General features: G+C 40.9%; 1 protein-coding gene across 1 annotated transcript in view; it reads left to right on the forward strand.

Annotated features, from left to right (window-relative positions):
• The window catches only part of unm_sa1614 (un-named sa1614), a 151,533-nt gene that overhangs the window by 55,394 nt on the left and 72,578 nt on the right, over positions 1-23,561 (forward strand). Inside the window, exons 5-8 of the mRNA XM_073062174.1 lie at positions 2,439-2,488; positions 7,140-7,269; positions 10,469-10,554; positions 15,772-15,847. Coding sequence (XP_072918275.1) covers positions 2,439-2,488; positions 7,140-7,269; positions 10,469-10,554; positions 15,772-15,847 — 342 coding nt within the window. The remainder of the gene's footprint in view (positions 1-2,438; positions 2,489-7,139; positions 7,270-10,468; positions 10,555-15,771; positions 15,848-23,561) is intronic.

A 23,561-nucleotide genomic window follows, 5' to 3' on the forward strand; every position in this document is an offset into this window, starting at 1 on the left:
GTACCTCCTACCTGATGGTAACAGTGAGAAAAGGGCATGTCCTAGGTGCTGGAGGTCCTTAATAATGGATGATGCCTTTCTGAGACACCCCTCCTTGAAGATGTCCTAGGTACTTTGTAGGCTAGTACTCAAGATGGACACGTACAAACAAGCTGGATGAACTCAGCAGGTCGGGCAGCATCCGTTAAAATGAGCAGTCAACGTTTCGGGCCAAGACCCTTTGTCAGGACACACGTTTCAGCCCGAAACATTGACTGCTCATTTCAACGGATGAGTTCATCCAACTTGTTTGTACGTGTTGATTTGACCACAGCATCTGCAGTGTACTTTGTGTTTACTCAAGATGGAGCCGACTAAATTTACAACCCTTTACAGCTTCTTTCGGTCCTGTGCAGAAGCCCCCCTATACGAGACAGTGATACAGCCTGTCAGAATGCACTCCACGGTACAGCTATAGAAGTTTTGGAGTGTATTTGTTGACATATCAAATCTCTTCAAACTCCTAATGAAGTATAGTTACCATCTTGCCTTCTTTATAACTGCATCGATATGTTGGGACCAAGTTAGGTCCTCAGAAAACTTGACACACAGGAACTTGAAACAGCTCACTCTCTCCAATTCTGATCCCACTGAGGATTGGTATGTGTTCCTTTGTCTTACCCTTCCTGAAGTCCACAATAGTTTTTTGTCTTACTGATGTTGAGTGCAAGGTTGTTGATACAACACCACTCCACTAGTTGCTGAATCTAATTTGGTTTGGGAACCAATCTTTTATTGAGCCTAATTTTTTTCACAGATTTTGAAATGCATGAAAAATTTGTATATAACCCCAGAGATGGTAGGATATGCAGCTACAGTAAGAAAAACTGAAAATACAAATATTTTCAAAATAGCTACAAGAGATTTTCTAGATGCTGGAGATCCTTCATGACACACATGCAATGCAGGAACCATTTAGCAGATCAGGTGGCATCAAGAGCACTGACATGTCTTCAATCTGAAACATGAATTCTGTTTCTCTTTCCACAGAGCTGCCTGACCTATTAAATGTTTACAGTTGTTCCTGTTTTTATTTCAGATATCCATCATATGCAGTTTTATTTTCATATGCATTTGCAGGCGTGATTGGGTCACAGAAATCTGTTGACTAAAAAGGAGTATGCAATATTCATAACTCATTGCAATGTGGCTTCTAAGCAGCTGAACTTGCAACATGAAATGTACTAACCAAAGGAATTCAGCTAATAGAATTACATTTATACTATTGTCACGTACCCCGTGACTGGGTTACCAAACCAGCAGAAATGGAATGATACGTTGGAATCTGGTATTACTGTAACTAAAAGTGTTTATTAGTAATCTAGTAATACAGTCCAATAAAATGCAAATATACATATCAAACAGGTTAGCGATGATATATACAGAAGTGTGGAAATATAAATCAAAACCAAGCTCTATCAAAGTTTAGGGGTAAATGAATAGTCTTAAGATGATGCAGAGTTCTGTTCAGTTCAGTTTAGGTCGAGATAGTTGCTGTGGTACTGTTGGAGAGAGAGAGAGAGTGAGAGAGAGAGAGAGAAAGAGAGAGAGAGAGAGAGAGAGCAAGAGGTGAGCAGTTGCAGCAGGCAAACCTTCCATTGTCTTTTTGTTCTGTTGTGCGGTTGTGGTCACCGACTGTGACCCCTCCGTTCTCGGCCAGACCGTTCTTCAGTGGTGAGCTTGTCACCCAGGCGAGAGTGGACACACACACAAGCCCCCACCGGCCTGCCTTCACACACTGTGAGCCTCTGATCGATTCCCCCGAATCAATCCTCCAAGCCCCCACCTTCCTATGGGTGCACAATGCTCTTTCAGTGTCCAGTGGCGTGTCTGCTGGTGTCTCAGCAGACTCCCTTTTTATCTCCCCTGCCAGGGTACCAGCCATCCATCAAATGACCATGTCCATGTCCATCAAACTGGGCCACTCCTTGCTGTCTCAGTAAGAATGTTAACGAGCAAAGAAGAGTGTCCTTGTAGCAAAGGTAAATAATCAGTGAAGAAGCCATAATACTAAATCATGTGTGTGTCTCTCTCTCATCTGCTCTGGATGCCTCCCCCCCCCCCCCCTTTATCTCTCTCTCTCTCTCTCTCTCTCATTAGCAGCATAGTTCACAGGGGGGTCAACTCTGGACCCCATCTCCGCCATGGTTTGCTTATCACACATCACACTATTGATCTGTCCACCACCCAAGCCATGATGTCTTCTTGCTGTCAGGAAGAAGGTGGTGCCTCTGGAACCACCAGGTTCATGAACAGTTATTACCTCTCTACCATTAAGCTCTTGAACCAATGGGGATAACCTGGCTTGCTCCATCATTGAAATATTCCCAAAACCTTCAGACTTTGTTTAGTACCACTCCTGGTTGCTGATTCTTTTTACTGTTTATATTTTGTTGCAGGATATAAAGAAACCCTTTGACAAAGCTTGGAAAGATTATGAAGGCAAATTGTGAGTTAAAATATATATCTTTTGATGCACCGTGAGTCCAGTAATGTATTTTTTTCTTTTTTGCTTTGTGATATCTATTATCAAAAGGTCACAGAATTTCACACGACAAAAGAAATCTTCATGGTTTACTCTGCCTAGAGATGCTGATTCAAAGAGCTATACTAGTCTCACTGACCTTATTCTTCCATATAGCTGCATAAAATTTTGCTTTTCCAATTAATTATCCAGTTAAATCATTAATTAACTGAACAATAATAACATTTAAATAAACATTCACAAAATGCTGGAGGAACTCAGCAGGCCAGGCAGCATCTATGGAAAAGAGAACAGTTGACATTTCGGGCTGAGACCCTTCATGAGGATTGGAGAGAAAAGAAAGATTTAGATAAACTTTGCCTTGAATTCAGTTCTGAAGAAACTGCTATTCATATACTGAACTTGCCTGATTTCCAACCTACTCCCACCCATTCCATCTGCTGTCCCTTACCTGACACCCTCCTCCACTACAGAAACCAGTGAGCAAAGCATATTAACTGCAGATTTTTAAGCAAGTATTTCCACTTACGCTGACTGAAAAAGATGGGCTTATGTTTATGTCTAGACTTTCTGATATGAAGAAGTAATTAATCCATTGCATTAATCTGCCCAGTCATGTTATTACCAAAATGTCTATATAATAATGTTAGTAATGCATTTTAAATGGGATCATACTGAGGTATTGAGGGATTATGTATCAGAAATATAACTCAAAATTGTTTGGATTGGGTGGAGGGATAGAGATATGTTTCTAACAAAGGAGGTGTAATGCACAAACAAGAGAAAATCTGCAGACGCAGGAAGACTAAGCAACACACACAAAATGCTGGAGGAACTCAGCAGGTTAGGCTGCATCTCTGGAGAAAAAGTACAGTCGATGTTTTGGACCAAAACCCTTCGGCAGGACTGGAGAAAAAAAGCTGAGGATTAGATTTAAAAGGTGGGGGGAGTGGAGAAAGAACCACAAGGTGATAGGTGAAACCTGGAGGGGGAGGGATGAAGTAAAGAGCTGGGAAGTTGATTGGTAAAAGAGACTGAAGGCCATGGAAGAAAGAAAAAGGGGTAAGGAGCACTAGAGGGAGGTGATGGGTGGGCAAGGAGATGAGGTGAGAAAGGGAAAAGGGATGGGAAATAGAGAGTGGGGGTGGTGGGGGGTTTGAGAAAGTTTGGTACCAGAAGTTTGAGAAATCAATGTTCATGCCATCAGGTTGGAGGCTACCCAAACAGAATATAAGGTGCTGTTCCTCCAACTTGAGTGTGGCCTCATCACAACAGTGATGGACATATTGGAATACAAATGGGGAAGTGGAATTAAAATGGGTAGCCACTGGGAGATCGAGCTTGTTCTGGCAGGTGGAGCATAGATGCTCATTGAATCAGTCTCTCAATGTAAATCGGGCTCACCGATGTACAGGAGGCCAACCTGGGAGAACTGAACACAGTACATGACCCCAACAGATTCACAGGTGAAGTGTCATGTCACCTGGAAGGACTGTTTAGGGCTCTGGATGGTAGTGAGGGAGGAGGTGTAGGGGTAGGCGTAACACTTGTTCAGCTTGCAGGGATAAGTGCCAGGAAGGAGATCAGTGGGGAGAGAGGAGTGGACAGGGGAGTCATGTAGGGAGAGATCCCTGTGGAAAGCAGAAAGTGGGGGTGGAGGGGAGTGAAAGATATGCTTGGTGGTAGGATCCCGTTGGAGGTGGCGGAAGTTTCAGAGAATTATGAGCTGGACACAGAGGCGGATGGGGTGGTAGGTGAAGACAAGAGGAACCTTCTCCCTGGTAGGGTGATGGGAGGATGGGGTAAGAGCAGACGTGCATGAAATAGAAGAGATGCGGTTGAGGGCAGCATTGATGGTGGAGGAAGGGAAGCCCCTTTGAAAAAGGAGGACATCTCCTTCATTCTAGATTCATTACAAGAAAGATTTAGATAAACTTTGCCTTGAATTCAGTTCTGAAGAAACTGCTATTCATATACTGAACTTGCCTGATTTCCAACCTACTCCCACCCATTCCATCTGCTGTCCTTTACCTGACACCCTCCTTCATTACAAGAAGTAGGCTGGGACAAGTCGCAGTCTAGGTAGCTGTGAGAGTCTGTGGGTTTGTAATAGACATCGGTGGATAAGCTGTCTCTGGAGATAAAAACGGTGAGATCGAGAAAGGGATGAGAGATGTCGGAAATGGACCAGGTGAATTTGAGGACGTTGATGAAGTCAACAAGTTCAGCAGGAGGTGCAGGAAGCAGCACCAATACAGTCATCAATGTAGCGTAGGAAAAATGCGGGATCCAGTTTCAGCTTGGAACATAGACTGTTCCACGTAGCTGACAAACAGGCAGGTGTAGCTGGGACCCATGAAAGTGCCCATGGCTACCCCTTTTGTTTGAAGGAAGTGGGGGGAGCCAAAGGAAACATTATCGAGAATGAGGACAAGTTCTGCTAGGCAGAGGACAGTGGTGGAGGGGAATGGGTTAAATGTAATGCACTCTTCCCTCCACTAACCTGCAGGTTACTCTTGGGCAAGGTGTAGCACTTGCTTAGCCCTCCGATTAGGGTTACGTGAAGCCATGGGAGCAGGTGGTGGATGGTCGTATGAGCAGCTGGTGCATATCACAAGTCCTGGCTATGTGACCACTTATGCCAGGCAGACAATCTCTGAAGGGTACTGATAAAGGCTGGGGTCGCCTGTCTTATAAAGACACCGCCCAGAAGAAGGCAATAGCAACCTACTTCTGTAGAAAAATTTGCCAATAATCATGGAAAGACCATGCCATCCATGTCATTCCATCATTGAGGTAATACAAGGGTCAAGCAATAACATAATGTGTTTTAGTTACAAAGGAAATGCAGTTCAGGCAGAGAATAAGGTATAAGACATGACAAGGAAGATTGTGAGCCACCACTGAGTTCCTCCAACAGTTTGTTTTTTGCTGCAGATTCAAGCGTCTGCAGTCTTCACTGTTGGTTTCTCAGATCTGAGCATCTCAGCTCAGTCTACGATGACCCCATCTAAATCACACAGCTGCAGAGCAGGCAGCTGTGTGAAAACCTGTTTCAATGTTGAGTGCCTAGCAACCAACAACTTGACCTAATTTCACAATGTAATATTATTTCATTTGTAACAACATTATTATGTCTCCATCCCACACTTAAAACTGCTCATCTGACTAAGTTTGAATCATGACAGGAAATGCCAGTTTAAATTTCTATAGATTCTACCTGGAAAATAATGTAATCATATTGTACATAATAGGCATCCATTTTCATACGTATGGTGCTGCAGAAATGGAATTTTGGAATTTCCAGACACAAAACTGAATGCCGTACTCCAGAGCATTTTATTTTACAAACCCCTACAATTATTTGACACTAGCTAATTACATCTCATCAGTCTATCCTCGATGATCAGTAAAATTGTGGAAGATTTAAAGATTAGAGCTTTATTTTTCATACGTACATTAAGTTATAAAGTAAAATGCATAATTTTGTATCAAATCAAATTAGCGAGGATTGTGCTTGGCCGTGTTTCCCGTGCCAATATAGCAAGCACACAACTCGCTAACCTGATCGTGTGTCTGGAACTTGGGAGGAAACAGGAACCCGGAGAAAACATACAACACCTTATAGACAGAGGTGGGAATTGAATCCCAATCTTACAGCTGGTGCTGTAAAGGATTGTGCTAATTGCCATGCCATTCTTTTAAGTGATTAATGACTTTAATGTGAATTATTTCAATGACAGTGCTAGCAAGAGACACCTTCTCAACAAACCTCCTACCCATTTTCATTTTGGTTTTCAGTAGGACCGTTCAGATTCCTCATCACAGCCTTTAATTAAATGTAGACAAAGGAACTAAAATCCAGAAATGTGAGAGCATCTACTCCCAATGTCAAGGCAGGATATGATGGGAATCCATAGAAAATCATAGCTTGCATAAATAGTTGTCAGTCTTCTTGGTTATAGACCATTGCTGCAAGAGTTTTCCTGCTTCATCGATGACTTTCCATACATCATGGTGAAAACTGAGGATGATCATCAATGATTGAACAGTGTTCGATTCTATTCAAAATTCTGGATAGATGAAGCTGCCCATGACTGCATGCAGCAAGACTCGGGTATTAAAATAAATCAGCCTATATTTAACTGGCAGCCCCTCTAGCAGCCTAATCATTCATTTCCTTCATTGTCATACAGCAAATGCAGCAATGCAGTGTGTGCTATCTCCAAAATGGGGCGGCACAGTAGTATAGTGGTTATCATAATGCTATTATAGTGCCACCAACTTAGTTTCTAAAGTTTGTAGGGTCTCACTATGGCTACGTGGTTTTCCTCCATGTGCTCTGGTTTCCTCACACTTTCTAAAGATGTGCAGGTTAACAGGTTAATTGGTCACATTGACGTAATTGGATGGCATGGGCTCATTGGCAGGCTGTAACTGTGCTGTATCTCTAAATAAATAAAAGTACACTGAAGTTATTCACCAATACTACTCTGCCAGCACCTTCTCAACTCTTGACCTTCACCAGTAAAATGACCAAGAACTAATGTCATTTGGGAGTGAACTTTTAAAAAGGTAAGCTTGGTACGTGAATGCATTTCTCTTTTTTTGACAGTACTAAAATTGAAAAAGAGAAGAGAGAACTTGCAAAGCAGTATGGAATGGTACGAGTTGAAGTAACTGGAGGGGAAATAGCAGAGGAAATGGAAAAAGAGCGGAGGATGTTTCAGCTACAGATGTGTGAGGTTAGTTAGAATTTCTGATGCAGCTGCTTTACATAGTCTTTAAGTACTTTGCTCATTAGTTTTAGAAAAAGGTATTCAATTTATCATTTGTAATCACCAATGTAAAGGACTCAAGTTTTGGGAATTTGAACTCTCTAGTTTTTCCCACTAGTGTTCTATAAGCATTCTTGGCTCTACCATACCAATGGGCAAGCAAAAGCTTTTCACACCTGCCTGATGTAACAGCTGCCAATGTGAGTTTCCTCTGCACCAATGTTACCATTCTCTGGTTATAGTTATGGTATGGTTATCATCTGGGATTTCATTTAACAACTACACATACGTTGTCTCCAAAAGTAGTGACATTTGAGAACAGAAAAAGAAGCAGAGGAATGATGAGAAATCATAATGAATTGGAGTCACTTGGTACAAAATTGCAAAATGATGACTCTGAAATTAGCAATGGGCTTTTGGTAATTTCACACTTGAGCATTGGCTTAATCTAAACAGCAGGTAGGTTTTTATTAGTTACATTGATTATGTCCAAAGGGAAAAAATGGCTGGAGCCACTTAACACTTTAGTTCAAGGGTCTTTATTAGGTGTGTCAAAAATCAAATTTACAAAGATTTGTGAAAATATTGAAAAGATAACTGCCAATATTTATAAAAAGACCATCTACCAGAAAACACAATAATAACTCCATGCTATTCTTTCAGCGTGAGCTCCTGGCAGCCCTGATCTCTCTCCCACTGGGAGCAGAGTCCCGTTTATTAGCCACTAGGACATACCATCTTTAATTACACACAAAGTTAACTTAAGAATTAGAAAGTGATGCATCCTGCAATTTAGTTACAATTGTATTACAAAATAAACAGAAGTATCTACCTGAAAATAGGTATGTAGACAACATATACACATTTACACATCCCCATTACTAAAGAAATGGAATATTGCACTGTACACGTATATGGTGGGAAAGGTACCATAAAGCCAACCCAAGTGCATCAACTTGGTTTAGGACTCATTATAAAAGACATTGAAGTGTGCATATACTCAGTGCAATAATGACAAGGCAATGCTTGTATGTGTGGTATGTGTATAATTGTGTTTGTGTAAGGAGTGCATTTATTGAGTGCTGTCCATCACAGTTTTCCATTTCAGTGTCATTTTCTCTGAACTGTAGGCAGCAACTAAAGATATCTCAGTTATTCACATTCCCCAATTTAGTGTCAACTTATTTATTCTAATTCTTCTTGTCAAATACTAAAATTTTGGGCTTCATTTCCCTGCTAAATGATATTAAGTCACAAAGTGTTTTGGGATCACATCGTGAAAACCACTATTGGACAAAATTATACTCTCAGAAAATATTTTTTCCCATTTTGGACGTGCTTATGCAACAGAGAACTGTAATCCAGCTCAACAGGCACATGGTGCAATCTCCCATTCTAGCATCCACATCAATATTTTCTTGTTTATATATTCTGCTCCTTGCATTACCTGTGATTTACAATTGGCCTTGCTCAGCCTGTATTACTAATCCCTCCATGCCACTAACAAGCATATGTGCAGGAAATCTAATTATTTTTTGTGATGGTGAACAATAGCTGTTTTAATGAGTGCAGTTTGACTACAACTGGTGCAGATGTTTTTGGAGCCAGTTAAATGTTCTGCCTTGTGTCCAGTAAGACCACATGTATCTGTAGACAAGGGAAATTAATTAAGGATTAAATTGCACCTTTTTGAATCTTCATGTAATAATAAACATTTTGCATGATCATGTCAGATACTGTGCTTACTATTCTTCACAGATTCTTGGAAGATCATTTCTGTTTCCAGATGTTTTGTAAATGCAGATGTTGGACTTTTCTTCCTTAGATAATTTTTTTTTAGAAGTTCAATTGTCTTCTGATAACAAATTTTCCTGTACAATTTCATAGTTATTTAAAATTTTGCGGACATCTTAATTTGGCAAATATAACTTTTCACTGCCACATTTGCTTTCCTGCCTGAAGATTTAATGTTTCAGTGATTTGACCACTTTTTCCTGTCAACACATTTATTTCCATCTACATGCATAATTCTAATCAAATTGTTTGTGATTTGTGTTGTATTTTCTAACCATCCTGCTGCAAAGGATACCTGGTATTTTTGTTGACAATCAAATTTTCTGGTCTTTTATAATGTACAAATGTGATGTAGATGTGCTGCATTGTAATTTGGGCTTCTTAGTTATGGTAACAGAGTGAGACACTTTTCCTAAAAATCAAAATTTTGCTATTTAATTTGCCTCATCAATTGAATTTAGTGAAAAGAATGCAACAGATTTTGTTGAGTTCCTTAGAAATATCTAGCTTGTAAGAACTGCAAAACAGCCATCAAATACATCATTAATATATTGACAAGAGAAAATCTGCAGATGCTGGAAATCCAAACAGCACAAATAAAATGCTGGAGGAACTCAGCAGGCCAGGCAGCATCTATGCAAAAAAGTACAGTTGACTGTTAGGGCCAAGACCCTTCAGCAGGACTGAAGAAAAAAAGATGAGGAGTCAGAGTTAGAAGGGAGGGAGGTAAAAACACAAGGTGATAGGTGAAACCGGGAGGGGGAGGAATGGCGTAAAGGATTGATGAGAGATACAGGGCTGCAGAAGGGGAAATCTAATAGGATAGAGGGCCATGGAAGAAAGAGAAAGGAGGAGGAGCACCAGAGGGAGGCAATGGGCAGGCAAGGAGATAAGGTGAGAGAGGGAAAAGGGGCTGGAGAATGGTGAAGAGCGGGGGTAATTACTGAAAGGTCAAGAAATCCATGTTTATGCCATCAGGTCGGAGGCTACCCAGACAGAATATAAGATGGTGCTTCTCCAACCTGAGGGTGGCATCATCACGACAGTAGAGGAGGCTAAGAATGGACATGTCAGAATAGGAGAGCGAGTGGAATTAAAATGGGTGGCCACTGGGAGATCCCAGTTTTTCTGGCAGACAGAGTGTAGTTGCTCAGTGAGTCTCACTGATATACAAGAGGCCATACTGGGAGCATCAGATACAATAGATGACCCCAACAGACTCACAGGTGAAGTGTTGCCTCACCTGGAAGGACTGTATGGGGCACATGGGAAGCACCGGATACAGTAGATAACCCCAACAGATTCTGATGGGGGGGGGGGGAGTGAAGGACGTATAATTGATGAATTGTTTTTGTTTTTGGTTTATCTTTAGTATCTAATAAAAGTGAATGAGATAAAGACGAAGAAAGGAGTGGACTTACTGCAGAACTTCACCAACTATTGCCATGCACAGTTCATGTAAGATTCATCAGTTTTTTTATTTTCATGAATTTATCCTTTTCATTGGTACATCTTAGTGGCAAATTTAGGCTACTGCTGCAATTGTATTGTCCAGAGAGATAGATACGTATGTGGGTCAGACATGAGACAAATCTGAGTTTCTAATGGGTGTTAACTAGCGTATTTCTATTTGTATAGTTATCCTTGTTATCAAGGTAGGCCCAAGGATGGTTAGTTCAGAAAAAGAAAATCTGAGACTGCAGGTAGCAATGAACATAACGCTGTTACAGTGTCGGCGACCCAGGTTCAATTCCCACCACTGTCTGTAAGAAACTTCTACATTGTACCAGCGACCGTGTGGGTTTCCTCCAGGTGCTCTGGTTTCCTCCCACAGTCCTAAGACATACAGGTTAGTAGGTTATTTGGTCACATGGGTGTAATTGGCCAATGCAGACTCATTGGGCTAGTAGAGCCTGTTACCATGCTGTATCTCTAAATAAAATAAATAAAATTGTTGAACAGCATTTTGTGGGTTTGGTAGGGTTCACAGCTGCTTCTTCTGGGCTGAGAATTGAGGCACAATGCGGCAAACCTTGCAACAGGAAAATTCATGCTGACATAATATAACCCTACCTCCCTGTCAGACCATCTGGACCATACAAAAGCCAATGTCAGGATGCTGTTCTTTGACTATCGCTCTGCTTTTAATGCCATTATTCCCACAATCCTGATCGATAAGTTACAAAGCCTGTAGCTCCCTTGGCAACTGGATCCACGACTTCCTAACTGGAAGACCATAATCTTATATGTAAATTGTGTATAAGATGATGAGAGGCGTTGATCATGTGGATAGCCAGAGGCTTTTTCCCAGGGCTGAGATGGCTAACACAAGGGGGCGTGGTTTTACGGTGCTTGGACGTAGGTACAAGGGGAATGTCAGAGGTAAGTTATTTCACAGAGAGTGGTGGGTGTGTGGATGGAATGCACTGCCAGCAACAGTAGTAGAGGCAGATACAGTAGGGTCTTTAAAGAGACTCTTAGATAGGTACATGGAGCTTTAAAAAAATAGAGGGCTATGCGATAGGTTAATTCTAGGCAGTTTCTAGAGTAGGTTACATGGTTGGCACAACATTGTGGGCTGAAGGGCCTGTAATGTGTTGTAGATTTCTATGATTCTATGAATCTGCAGATTGATGATAATATCTCCTCGCTGATGATCAACACTGTCGCTTCTCGGGTGTGTGCTTAGCCCACTGCTCTATACCCATGACTGTGGGCTAAGCATAGCTCAAATATCATCTATAAATTTGTTGATGATACAACCATTGATAGTAGAATCTCATGGAAATCAGAGGGTGTACAGGAGCAAGATATACCAGCTGGCTGAGTGGTGCCACAGCAACAGCCTTGTGTTCTCATTCAATGTCCTCTTTGAGGGATCAGAACTGAAGAGAGTGAGCAATTTCAAGTTTTTTGGGTGTCAAGATCTCTGAGATCTAACCTGGTCCAAACACATCGATGCAGCTATAAAGAAGGCAAGACACTGGCTATATTTCATTAGGAGTTGGGAGAGATTTGTCAACTAAAACACTTGAAAACCGAGAGATGTACTGTGGAGAGCATTCTGACAGAATGCATTACTGTCTGGTATTTGGGGTGGGGAGGGATGCTACTGCACAGGACCAAAACAAGCTGCAGAAAGTTGTAAAATTAGTCCGCTCCATCTTGGGTACTAGCCTCTATAGTACCCAAGACACTTTCAAGGAGAGGTGCCTCAGAAAGGCCACGTCCATTATAAAAGACCCCCATCACCCAGGGCATGCCTTCTTCTCATTGTTACTGTCAGGAAAGAGGTACAGAACAGGAGGAGCACCTTCTTCCCCTCTGCCAAACGATTCCTAAATGGACATTGAACTCATGAACACTACCCATCTTTTTTAATAGATTTTACTGTTTTTGCACTATTATTTCTATTTAATGTAGATATATATATATAAAATATACTTTAATTAATTTCTTTTTTTTGTCTTTCTATATTATCATGTATTGCATTGAACTGCTGCTAAGTTAACAAATTTCACAACACATGCCGGTAATAATAAACCTGTCTAAGATTTTGTCTAGTTTGATGGACTTAGATAAATGCCCCTGCCAACAAAACAAATAATTCAAAATGGTTCAATTAAAAAGTAAGTGAGGTAACTTGGGAGATGCAAAATGATTTAAATTATTCAAATAAGGCTGATAACGTTCATTGATGTGAAAGTTTACATACAAGTTAAATGTCACATTTTCTCTTCCCATTTAAAGTAAATGGTATATTACTACACAAGCAGACCTATAATCATTTCAGAGAGTAATCAGATAACTCCTGTGTCAGCTGTAGTGGTTCTGGTAAAGCTATATGACATTGCAAAGTTAACTTTTGGTCAAAGACTTGGATAAGAGCTAGAAGGGATCATTTATTGTTTTTTTATCTATTTATTTATTGACATAGAGTGCAGAAAAGGCCTGTCTGGACCTTCGAGCCACGCCACCCAGCAACCCTTAAAGTTAATCCTAGCCTAATCACAGGACAATTTATAATGAACAATTAACTTACCAACCAGTACGTCTTTGGACTGTGGGAGGAAACCAGAGCACCTTGAGGAAGCCCACACGGTCATGGGGAGAATGTACATACTTCTTACAGATAGCAGTGGGAATTGAACCTGGGTCGCCTGTAATTGATTTCATTAGCTGAAGTAGTTCAGCAAAGTATCATGCACTATAGGCCTTAAGCTCACGATATGTGTATGTTAGAAGTGTTCTTTTACACTTAGAACATAGAACAGCGCAGCACAGCTCACAAAAGTCCTGTGTTTTACTCTTCTGTGTTCTTCATGCTGGAGGCAACATTGATCCACCATTACCAGTGTAATAGGAGATCATTTAGATTTGCCAGCCCAGCCAAGAGTGCTGACCCTAATCAAACAAAATAATAGACCATTTTTGTATCATCTGAAAACTAGAAATACCTGTTGGTACTCTCAGAAATTTTAATTAAATGTTTTATAGTTAAATGATTTCAACGGGTAAAAATACAAAATTGGTTAGTCTGTGACTTGCCTGGTTGACACTTCATTTTACTCTCCAAATAATGTCTGCAAGGCAGAATGCTCAAGGGCCTGCTGCCAAAGTGGAATCTCATTAGATAAGAGTGATTGAGAGCTGGGTCTATAATATTGTCAACCTGATTCTGTGCCAGAGTATTATACATACTAATCTGCAGCTGGAGGCTGCTGAAAGGCATGTAAGACAGAGAGATCTATGTTTCATTGTCTATTCCATTGACACTTTCTTGCTACTATGAATGCTGCTGATATTAGAGCATCCATTAAATTTTACTGTTGCAAGCGAGCAGACTGTCACATTAATATTGGGGTTGGGATTGTTCTGCTCCATCAATATTCCTAGAAACCAAATTTCAACCTTTCTCTTGTGCTATGTAAGCAGCGTACTTAGTTCCATTGCCATTTTTTTAATTTAGAGATGCAGTATACTAACAGGCCCTTCCAGCCCAATGAGCCAATGTTGGCCAATTATATCTAAGTAAGCATTTAATCTACTAAACCTGTAAGTCTTTGGAATGTGGTAGGAAACTGAGGCACCCAGAGAAAACCCAAATGATCAGGGGGAGGATATACAAACTCCATAAAGGAGAGCAGCAGAATTGAACCCGGATTGCTGGTCCTATAATAACATTACATTAACCTCTACACCACCATGCTGCCCCAAAATCATAGGTCACTAAAAATTATGTTTCAGAAATTATTATTGAGGTTTCCTCCCTTTAATTGTTAAAGTGTAAGCCAACACAATTATGCAGGCATTTGTATCTCATCTTCGAGCAGATGGGGCTCATCAGCCATGGTTGGTAGCTCATTTAGGAGAAGGAAATCTCTGATCTCAAACCTCCTCTGCCCTACAGTTATACTCATTCATGGGGAAGGCTTTGGGATTAAACTCCAAGGAAAAATTTGGAGCTGGAGTCCCTAAGGCAGTCCTATGTTGAATTCAACACTGACTGACAATTCCTGCAACGCAGCTGGTGCCAAACTCTGCTGTTCCTTTAGATTATCAACTGCAAGGAGAGGGGAATCCTGCTGTATAAACAGCACCTTGCTCTCCATGTCGTACTACACAGGCTTGCGTATCATATAGACAGAACACAACATCCATAGTCGACCACAACCAACGGAGGGTCTCAAAATGTACCTCATCTGTGTGTGGACTCAGAAACTGAATAATACTATTGAGTTCTTCTGTCCAGAGCAACCCCTGGTTGAAGTTAAGTAGTGGAGTCGGGGTATGGGGGGGGGGGGGGTTGGAATGTACAGAGAGCACTAACAGCAATAGACGGTGATGGTTAAATCCCTCCTCAATTTAATCTGTCATGGTAGCATAAGAGCCACAGATTAAGGCATTTGTATATAGATGGTTTGCACTATTCTCAGAGTTATTGGTGTTAAACATTTTTATACATTAAAATGACTGGTCAGGATTTAGAAAACAAAACTATGTTCCAGCGACACTCTTTAGATCATTCATGATTTAGTATGAGATGTTCCCTGTTTTAGTATAAATTATAAATTATAGTTATTAACTATGCGACTGTGTTCCAATTATTATTGTTAGGTGATTGATTAGTGTCATGTACTTTGATATTATTATGTCTACATTATCTATTAAATATGCTGAAACATACCAGGTAAGTTTAAAATAGTCATATGGACATAATAAAGCTAATTGATAAAATATAAACTATTAACTATACGCATAGTAAAGTAGTAACATGTCCCCAGTCAAGTGTGCTAAACATCTTCAGTGGTCTGTTCATATTGAACACACTTTGAAAATCTAGTTTTGTTGACTTCCTGTGTAGTTGTAATCATATCAGCACACACAAAATGCTGGAGGACCAGCAATCCCTGTTGCTGACCTCAACAGCTCTAACAATCCAGAGCAGACAGAGTTGCTCCAGCATTTTGTGTGTGTGTGGTTTGGATTTCCAGCATCTGCAGATTTTCTTTTGTTTGTAGTCATATGTTCAGCACATGCATCTGAAAACAGAATTCTACCCTGGAAGTCTTGTTGCTGTTGGAAATTGAACAGATGTATGTAATATTGGAAAGCTTAATGAGCTGGGTCTAAACTGCAAAAATAATGATGGAATTTTACTATAATTCATTGCAGTTTCTTTCAAGAAGGCTTGAAAACAGCTGAAAAGATTAGGCATTACATTGAATTGATTGCCACAGATTTACAGAATGTAAGTACAACACAAATTTTTCTGATTCACCTGAGCCCTTATAATGTGGTCAGCCAGCTTTTATTTTTTACAAGATATTCTACCGTTGAATTGATTCTATATAATTAAAGATGTTATTTTTGGCTTCCATGGAATGGACAGAACAGTATGCTAAGCGAAATCAGGAAAAATACAACCATCTTTTATGAAATTCCCCCCCCCCCCCCCCTTGGCAGTTTACATGGTTTGTTGTTTTACAACATTGGATTGCAATGGATTTAATTTGGCTTTTTTGACACTGATCAACAGAAAAAGACTCTTTTGTGTCAAAGTAAAAACTGATCTCTACAAAGTGATCTAAATAAATTACAAATATAAAAAAACAAAATAATTGATTGCATAAGTATTCACCTCCTTTAATATGACACAGCAAATCATCACTGGTACAGCCAATTGGTTTTAGAAGTCAGCCAATTAGTTAAATAAAGATCTGTTTTTGAAGACCTGGGTGCAGTCAAGGTGTTTGAATTGATTGTAGTAAAAATATACCTGTATCTGGAAGGACCAATGGCTGGTGAGTCAGTACTCTGTCAAAAACTACACCAAGCAAATCCACAAAAAGGTTATGGAAAAGCACAAGTCAAGAGATGGATACAAGAAAATTTCCAAGTCACTGAATATCCCTTGGAATACAGATTAGTCAATCATCAAGAAATGGAAAGAATATGGTACAGCTGTAAATCTGCCTAGACCAGGCCCTCCTCAGAAACTGAGTGACTGTCCAAGATGGGACCAGTGATGGGAGACCACCAAAAGACCTATGACAAATCTGCAGGAGTCAGAAGCTTCAGTGGCTGAGATGGGAGAGACTGCGTATACAACAACTGTCCCCGGGTACTTCACAGTTTTATGGAAGAGTGGCAAAGAGAAAGCTACTTTTATAAAAAAAAAACTCATTTGAAATCTCAGCTAGAGTTTTCCAGAAGGCACATGGGAGACTCTGAAGTCAGCTGGAATAAGGTTTCGCTGGTCTGATGAAACCAAAATTGAGCTTTTTGGCCATCAGACTAAATGTTATGTTTGGTGTAAGGCAGACACTGCATATAATCAAAAACACACCATTCCTACTGTGAAGCATGGTATTGGCTGTATCATGCTGTGGGAATGCTGTGGAAGGCTTGTTAAGGTGGAGGGTAAAATGAATGTAGCAACAAACAGGGAAATCTTGGAGGAAACTCTGATGCAGTCTGCAAGAGAACTGTAACTTGGGAGAAGATTTGTTTTCCAGCAAGACAATGACTCCAAGCATAAAGCCAAAGCTACACAGGATTGGCTTAAAACAACAAAGTTAATGTCCTGGAGTGGCCAAGTCAGAGTCTAAACCTCAATCCAATTGAGACTTTGTAGCTGGATTTGAAAAGGTCTGTTCACTGAAAATCCCCGTGCAATCTGACAGAGCCTGAGCAGTTTTCTAAACAAGAATGAGGAAAAATTGCAATGTCCAGATGTGCAAAGCTGATAGAGACCTATTCACACAATCTCAAGGCTGTAATTGCTGCCAAAGGTGCATCTACTAAATACTGACTTGAAGGAGATGAATACTTATACAATCAATTATTTTGTGTTTTATATTTGTAATTAATTTAGATCACTTTGCAGAGATCTGTTTTTACTTTGACACGAAAGAGTCTTTTCCTGTTAATCGGTGTCATAATAGCCAAATTAACTCTACTGTGATTCAATTTTGTAAAACAATAAAACGTGAAAACTTCCGGGGGGGTGGGTTAAATAATTTTTATAGGCACTGTATATAAGCCGAACACTTTAATTCCGCTTCCCATTCCAATGTGTCCGTCCATGGCTTCCTCTGCCAAGATGCGGCCATCCTCAGGGTGGAGGAGCAATACCTTATATTCCGTCTGGGTACCCTCCAACAATATCAATTTCTCTTTCCAATAAACAAGTCCCCTCCCACCACCCCTTCCCCCATTCCCCACTGATCTTTTACCTTTCTTGCCTGCCAATTACTTTCCCCTGGGTCTCATCCTTCTTCCTTTTCTCCGATGGTCTACTCTCCTCTCCTATCAGGTTCATTCTTCTCCAGCACCTGACCTTTTTCACCCACCTGGCTTCACCTATCACCTTCTAGCTATCCTGCTTGCCCTCCCCTCACCTTTGTATTCTGCCATCTTCCCTTCTTCCATTTCAGTTCTGAAGAAGGGGATTGGGCCAAAATGTCAATTGTTTTTCTTTCTGTAGATGCTGCCTGACCTGCTAAGTTTTTCTGGTGTTTTGCTTATGTTGCTTTGGTATATAGTACAGGTTCTTGTGAAGAGAGTTAGAATAAACAATTTTGTTTAGAGTTCCCAAATCATGTAACTGTTGTAAATAGAATTTACCATCAGGATCTATGTTGAAAAAGCTGACAAAATCAGTGTTCTACCTTTAAGAGCTGTATTCTTACCTTGTGCACATGGCAAGCACTACAAAAAAACAGCCAAAATGGTCCCAGAATGTTCACTCTCCAGACAGTGGAGTCAAACTGCGGATACAGGCTGTGGACTTATTTTTCATGGATCCCATGGGCCACATTAAGGGCAGACACAGAGAACAACGGCCGCAGTGTTTCCTTGTTAGATACCTCATTCTACCTCATTCATCTGTCCTCTTCTTCCACTCCAAGGAAAGGAAAACTTATCTCTCAAGTTTTTCCTCATAACTGAAATGCTCCATCCCAAGCAGCGTCCTAGTAAATCTCCTTCCAACCTCTCCAGCATGATCATTTCTTTCCTATAGTATGGGGATAGAGACTGCATGCAGTCTCCAGTTGAGGTCTAGCCAATGATCTATCAAGTTGGAGCATTACCTCCCTGGTAATGAAGGCCAGTCTCCCGTATGCCTTCTTAACCATGTTATCAGCCTACACTGTCATCTTCAAGGATCTTGGACTTGTGCACCAAGGTTTTTCTGTTCCTCAGTGCTCCCTTGGACCTTACCATTAGTAGTGTATGTCCTAGCCTTAACAGTACTCCCATCATCTCCTATTTATCTGGCATTTGGATAGGTACTTCAATTAGAGTGCAATAGAGGGGTATAGGCATAATGAAGGCACATGGGATTAAGAGAGATAGGCACCATGTTTGGATGGGCTAGAAGACCATGTAACTTTCTGTGATTCTGTGACAAATTCCATCTGCCATTTCTTAGCCCATTCCACCAGCAGATTGATACCACTTTGTAGGCAGAGAGATTTGGGAGTCCTTGAGGAAGACTCCCAGAAGGTTAATTTACAGGTTGAATTTGTGGTAAAGGCGGCAAATGCCATGTGGGCATTTATTTCAAGGGGAATAGAATATAAAAGCAGTGAGGTAATGCTGAGGATTTATAAGACACTGGTCAGGCCACACTTGGAGTATTGTCAACAGTTTTGGGCCCCATATCTCAGAAAAGATGTGTTGTCATTGGAGAGAGTCCAGAGGAGGTTCACAGCGATGATCTGGGAATGAAGGGGTTAACATTTGAGAAACATTTGGCAGCTTTGAGCCCGTACTCACTGGGATTTAGAAGAATGCAGGGGTATCTCATTGAAACCTACTGAATGTTGAAAGGACTAGATAGAGTCGATGTAGAGAGGATGTTTCCTATGGTGGGGGTATGCAGAACTAGAGGGCACAGCCTCAAAATTGGGGTGATCTTTTAGAACAGAGGTAAAGAGGATTTTTTTTTAATCAGAGAGTAGTGAATCTATGGAATGCTCTGCTACAGACTGCGGTGGACACCAATTCTGTTGGTATACTTAAGGCAGAAGTTGATCGTTTTTTGATCGGTCAGGGCATCAAAGGATATGGCGAGAAGGCAAGTGTATGGGGTTGAGTGGGATCTGGGATCAATCATGATGAAATGGCAGAGCAGACTCAATGGTCTGAATGGCCTAATTCTGATCCTATGTCTTAAGGTCTTAAAGACTACCCTCCACACTACAAACAAGTTGTGAAGAATGCCATCTGTATTATGCACACATTGCCACTCTTGTGCTCTATTCACTCTGTTTTTTCTGTTTTTTTTCATTTACCATTTACCCTGTCCATCCGTGATGTTTTGTAATCCCACTTGTTCTTACTAATTTCCTTTTTAAGCACCTCTCTACACTTTTCAGTTCTCTCAACCTCTTGATATATTCCTGGATGTTGCTGGACATTCTGAGTTCCCAGTGATTTTGTCCCTGGCCTTTACCTTGATGGGAACATGTTGACCCTGAAGTCTTGGTATTACATCTTTGCATGTTCCCCATTGTGCTAACGTAGACTTGCTTTCAGACATATGTTCTAGTTTATCTTTTGCCAAGTCCTGTCTTATTTTAATGACTTCCCGCATTGTTTTTCTATAACCACTTTGAAATATAAAGTATTAGGAACATAGAACACATAGAAAACCTACAACACAGTACAGGCCCTTCGGCCCACAAAGCTGTACTGAACATGTCCTGACATTAGTAATTATCTGGGGTTACCCATAGCTCTCTATTTTTTTAAGTTCTATGTACCTATCCAGGAGTCTCTTAAAAGACCCTATCATATTCGCCTCCACCACTGTCACGGACAGCCCATTCCATGCACTCACCACTCTCTGCATAAAAAAACTTTCACCTGACATCTCCGCTGTACCTATTCCCCAGCGCCTTAAACCTGTGTCCTCTTGTGGCAACCATTTCAGCCCTGGGAAAAAGCCTTTGACTATCCACACAATCAATGCCTCTCATCATCTTATACACCTCTATCAGATCACCTCTCATCCTCCATTGCTCCAAGGAGTAAAGGCCAAATTCACTCAACTTATTCTCATAAGACATGCCCCCCAATCCAGGCAACATCCTTGTAAATCTCCTCTGCAACCTTCCTATGGGTTCCACATCCTTCCTGTAGTGAGGTGGCCAGAACTAAGCACAGTACTCCAAGTGGGACCTGACCAGGGTCCTATATAGCTGCAACATTACCTCTCGGCTCTTAAACTCAATCCCAGGATTGATGAAGGCCAATGCACCATATGCCTTCTTAACCACAGAGTCAACCAGCACAGCAGCTTTGAGTGTCCTATGGACTCAGACCCCAAGATCACTCTGATCCTCCATACTGCCAAGAGTCTTACCATTAATACTATATTCTGCCATCATATTTGACCTACCAAAAAGAACGGCCTCATACTCATCTGGGTTGAAATCCATCTGCCACTTCTCAGTCCAGTTTTGCATCCTATCAATGTCCTGCTGTAACCTCTAACAGCCCTCCACACTATCCACAACACCCCAACCTTTGTGTCATCAGCAAACTTACTAACCCATCCCTCCACTTCCTCATCCAAGTCATTTATAAAAATCACAAAGAACAGGGGTCTCGGAACAGATCCCTGAGGCACACCACTGGTCACTTACCTCCATGCAGAAGATGACCAGTCTACAACCACTCGTTGCCTTCTGTAGGCAAGCCAGTTCTGGATCCACAAAGCAATGTTCCCTTGACCATGCCTCCTTACATCTACTGCTGTACCTTCATCAATGTGTTTAGTGACATCCTCAAAAAATTCAATCAGGCTCGTAAGGCACGACCTGCCCTTGACAAGGCCATGCTGACTATTCCTAATCATCTTATACTTCTCGAAATGTTCATAAATCCTGCCTCTCAGGATCTTCTCCATCAACTTACCAACCACTGAAGTAAGACTCACTGGTCTATAATTTCCCGGGCTATCTCTACTCCCTTTCTTAAATAAAGGAACAACATTTGCAACCCTCCAATCCTCCCGAACCTCTCCTGTCTCCATTGATGATGCAAAGAATCGCCAGAGGCTCAGCAATCTCCTCCCTCGCCTCCCACAGTAGCCTGGGGTACATCTCATCCGGTCCTGGCGATTTATCCAACTTGATGCTTTCCAAAAGCTCCAGCACATCCTCTTCCTTAATATCTACATCATCAAGCTTTTCATTCCGCTGTAAATCATCCGTACAATCGCCAAGATCCTTTTCCATAGTGAACACTGAAGCAAAGTATTCATTAAGTACCTCATTGATTCATTAATTAAGGTCACAATCTCCAAAATGCTCTTCCACTGACACACTGTCTCTACTTGACTGGCTACATTCCTCAGGGCAAGGTCAGGTGCTGCTCCTTCCCTTCTTCACCTGTCTCAAAAATTCTGCCCCTGATGAGCTATTTACACTAAGGCACCCTCAGTAATGTTTGGGGAAATGAAATTCTCTAGCATTGCAACCCTGTTTCTATTATATCTTTCTTCTATTTGCCATCATACCTGTCCCTTCTATGAACACTTGATATGCCTTAATATGCAATACCCTTGCCCAAGATTTGGAAAATTGAGTTTATCCAGAATAGTTTTTTTTTGAATGGCATGATCATGATGCCATATATTTCTATGGTTAATGTAATATTGTGTGGCAGGTGACATCTCCACCAAAAGAGGTGTAAAGCGCTCCTTCCCCCCAATAGCCTGCAGGTCATTCTTGGGCAAGGTGTAGCACCTGCTTAGCCCCCTGATCAGGGTCACATGGAGCCATGGGAGTAAATGGTAGATGGTCCTTGGAGAAGCTGGTGTATATCACAAGCCCTGCTTATGCAACCAATGAAGCCAGCAGACAATCTCTGAAGTGTATTGCTAATGGCTAGGGTGACCCGTCTTGTAAAGATACTGCCCAGAAGTCAATGGCAAACCAGTTCTGTAGAAAAACTTGGCAAGGACTGTCATGGATAAGACATCATCGCCCACGTCTTATGACACAACGCATAATGTTAATGAATGTAATATATCCGTAAGAACTATACATAACTTACAAATTGCCCTCTTGCGATTAAAAATTTTGATAGCCAGAATCCTCAACTTGGTTAGTCCCAAGCATGTGCTTTAAGTTTGGTATACCCACATCTATCTTTTTACAGCTTTATTTGTGATAGTTGACTCAATTGTGTTTTCAGTTTTAGTAGGGCAAAATCTTAAGCACAGAATCCAATCTGATACTTGTCAGCACAGTGCTAAGGAATTGTCAAATTGTCAGAATTGTCATTTATCAGAAAAGTCATTTAACTGAGGCCCTATTTGTTCAGATGAGTCTAAAAGAAGTGCTCTCCCTGAATTATTATTAACAAAATAATATTATATGGTCATTCATGTAATTATTCTTAATGGCATCTTGCTTTGCCCTAATCACATTCCTAGTAGTGAATGTATTGTGTCCATAATTAAGAAGAATGTGAAGACTTGGAAAAAGGGCACATAAAGAGAGTTACTAAAATATTACTGGAATGACTAACTTCAATGAGACTGGAGTTGTTGCCCTTTGAGTGTGAGAGAGTAAGAGGAAATTCCATGGAGGTGTTTAAAATCATCCATAATTTTGACAGAGGAAGGAAGTAAAATTCCAGCAAAATGGAGCTTGGTAAACAGATGATGCAGCTTTCCGATGATTGAAATGTACACAACATTTGGAATGTACTACCTGAAAAGATGGAGAAATTGCTTGAGGGCTCTGAGATCAGTATCTGTAGTTTCTAACAAGCTAGGAACTGAAACAATGATTAGGCGTAAAACACAACAAACACAAGGAAGCCCTGGTTTTATTAAGCTATGTTATCTTAGACTAAGCCATTTAGTGTTGCCAAAGGATAAGCTTTGTTCACGGAGGAGGTGCATGGAATTGTTTATAAAGAGTGTGGGATGAGAAGAACAA

Source organism: Hemitrygon akajei, chromosome 11 (genome assembly GCF_048418815.1).
Source record: "Hemitrygon akajei chromosome 11, sHemAka1.3, whole genome shotgun sequence".
NCBI classification, from domain to species: domain Eukaryota; kingdom Metazoa; phylum Chordata; class Chondrichthyes; order Myliobatiformes; family Dasyatidae; genus Hemitrygon; species Hemitrygon akajei.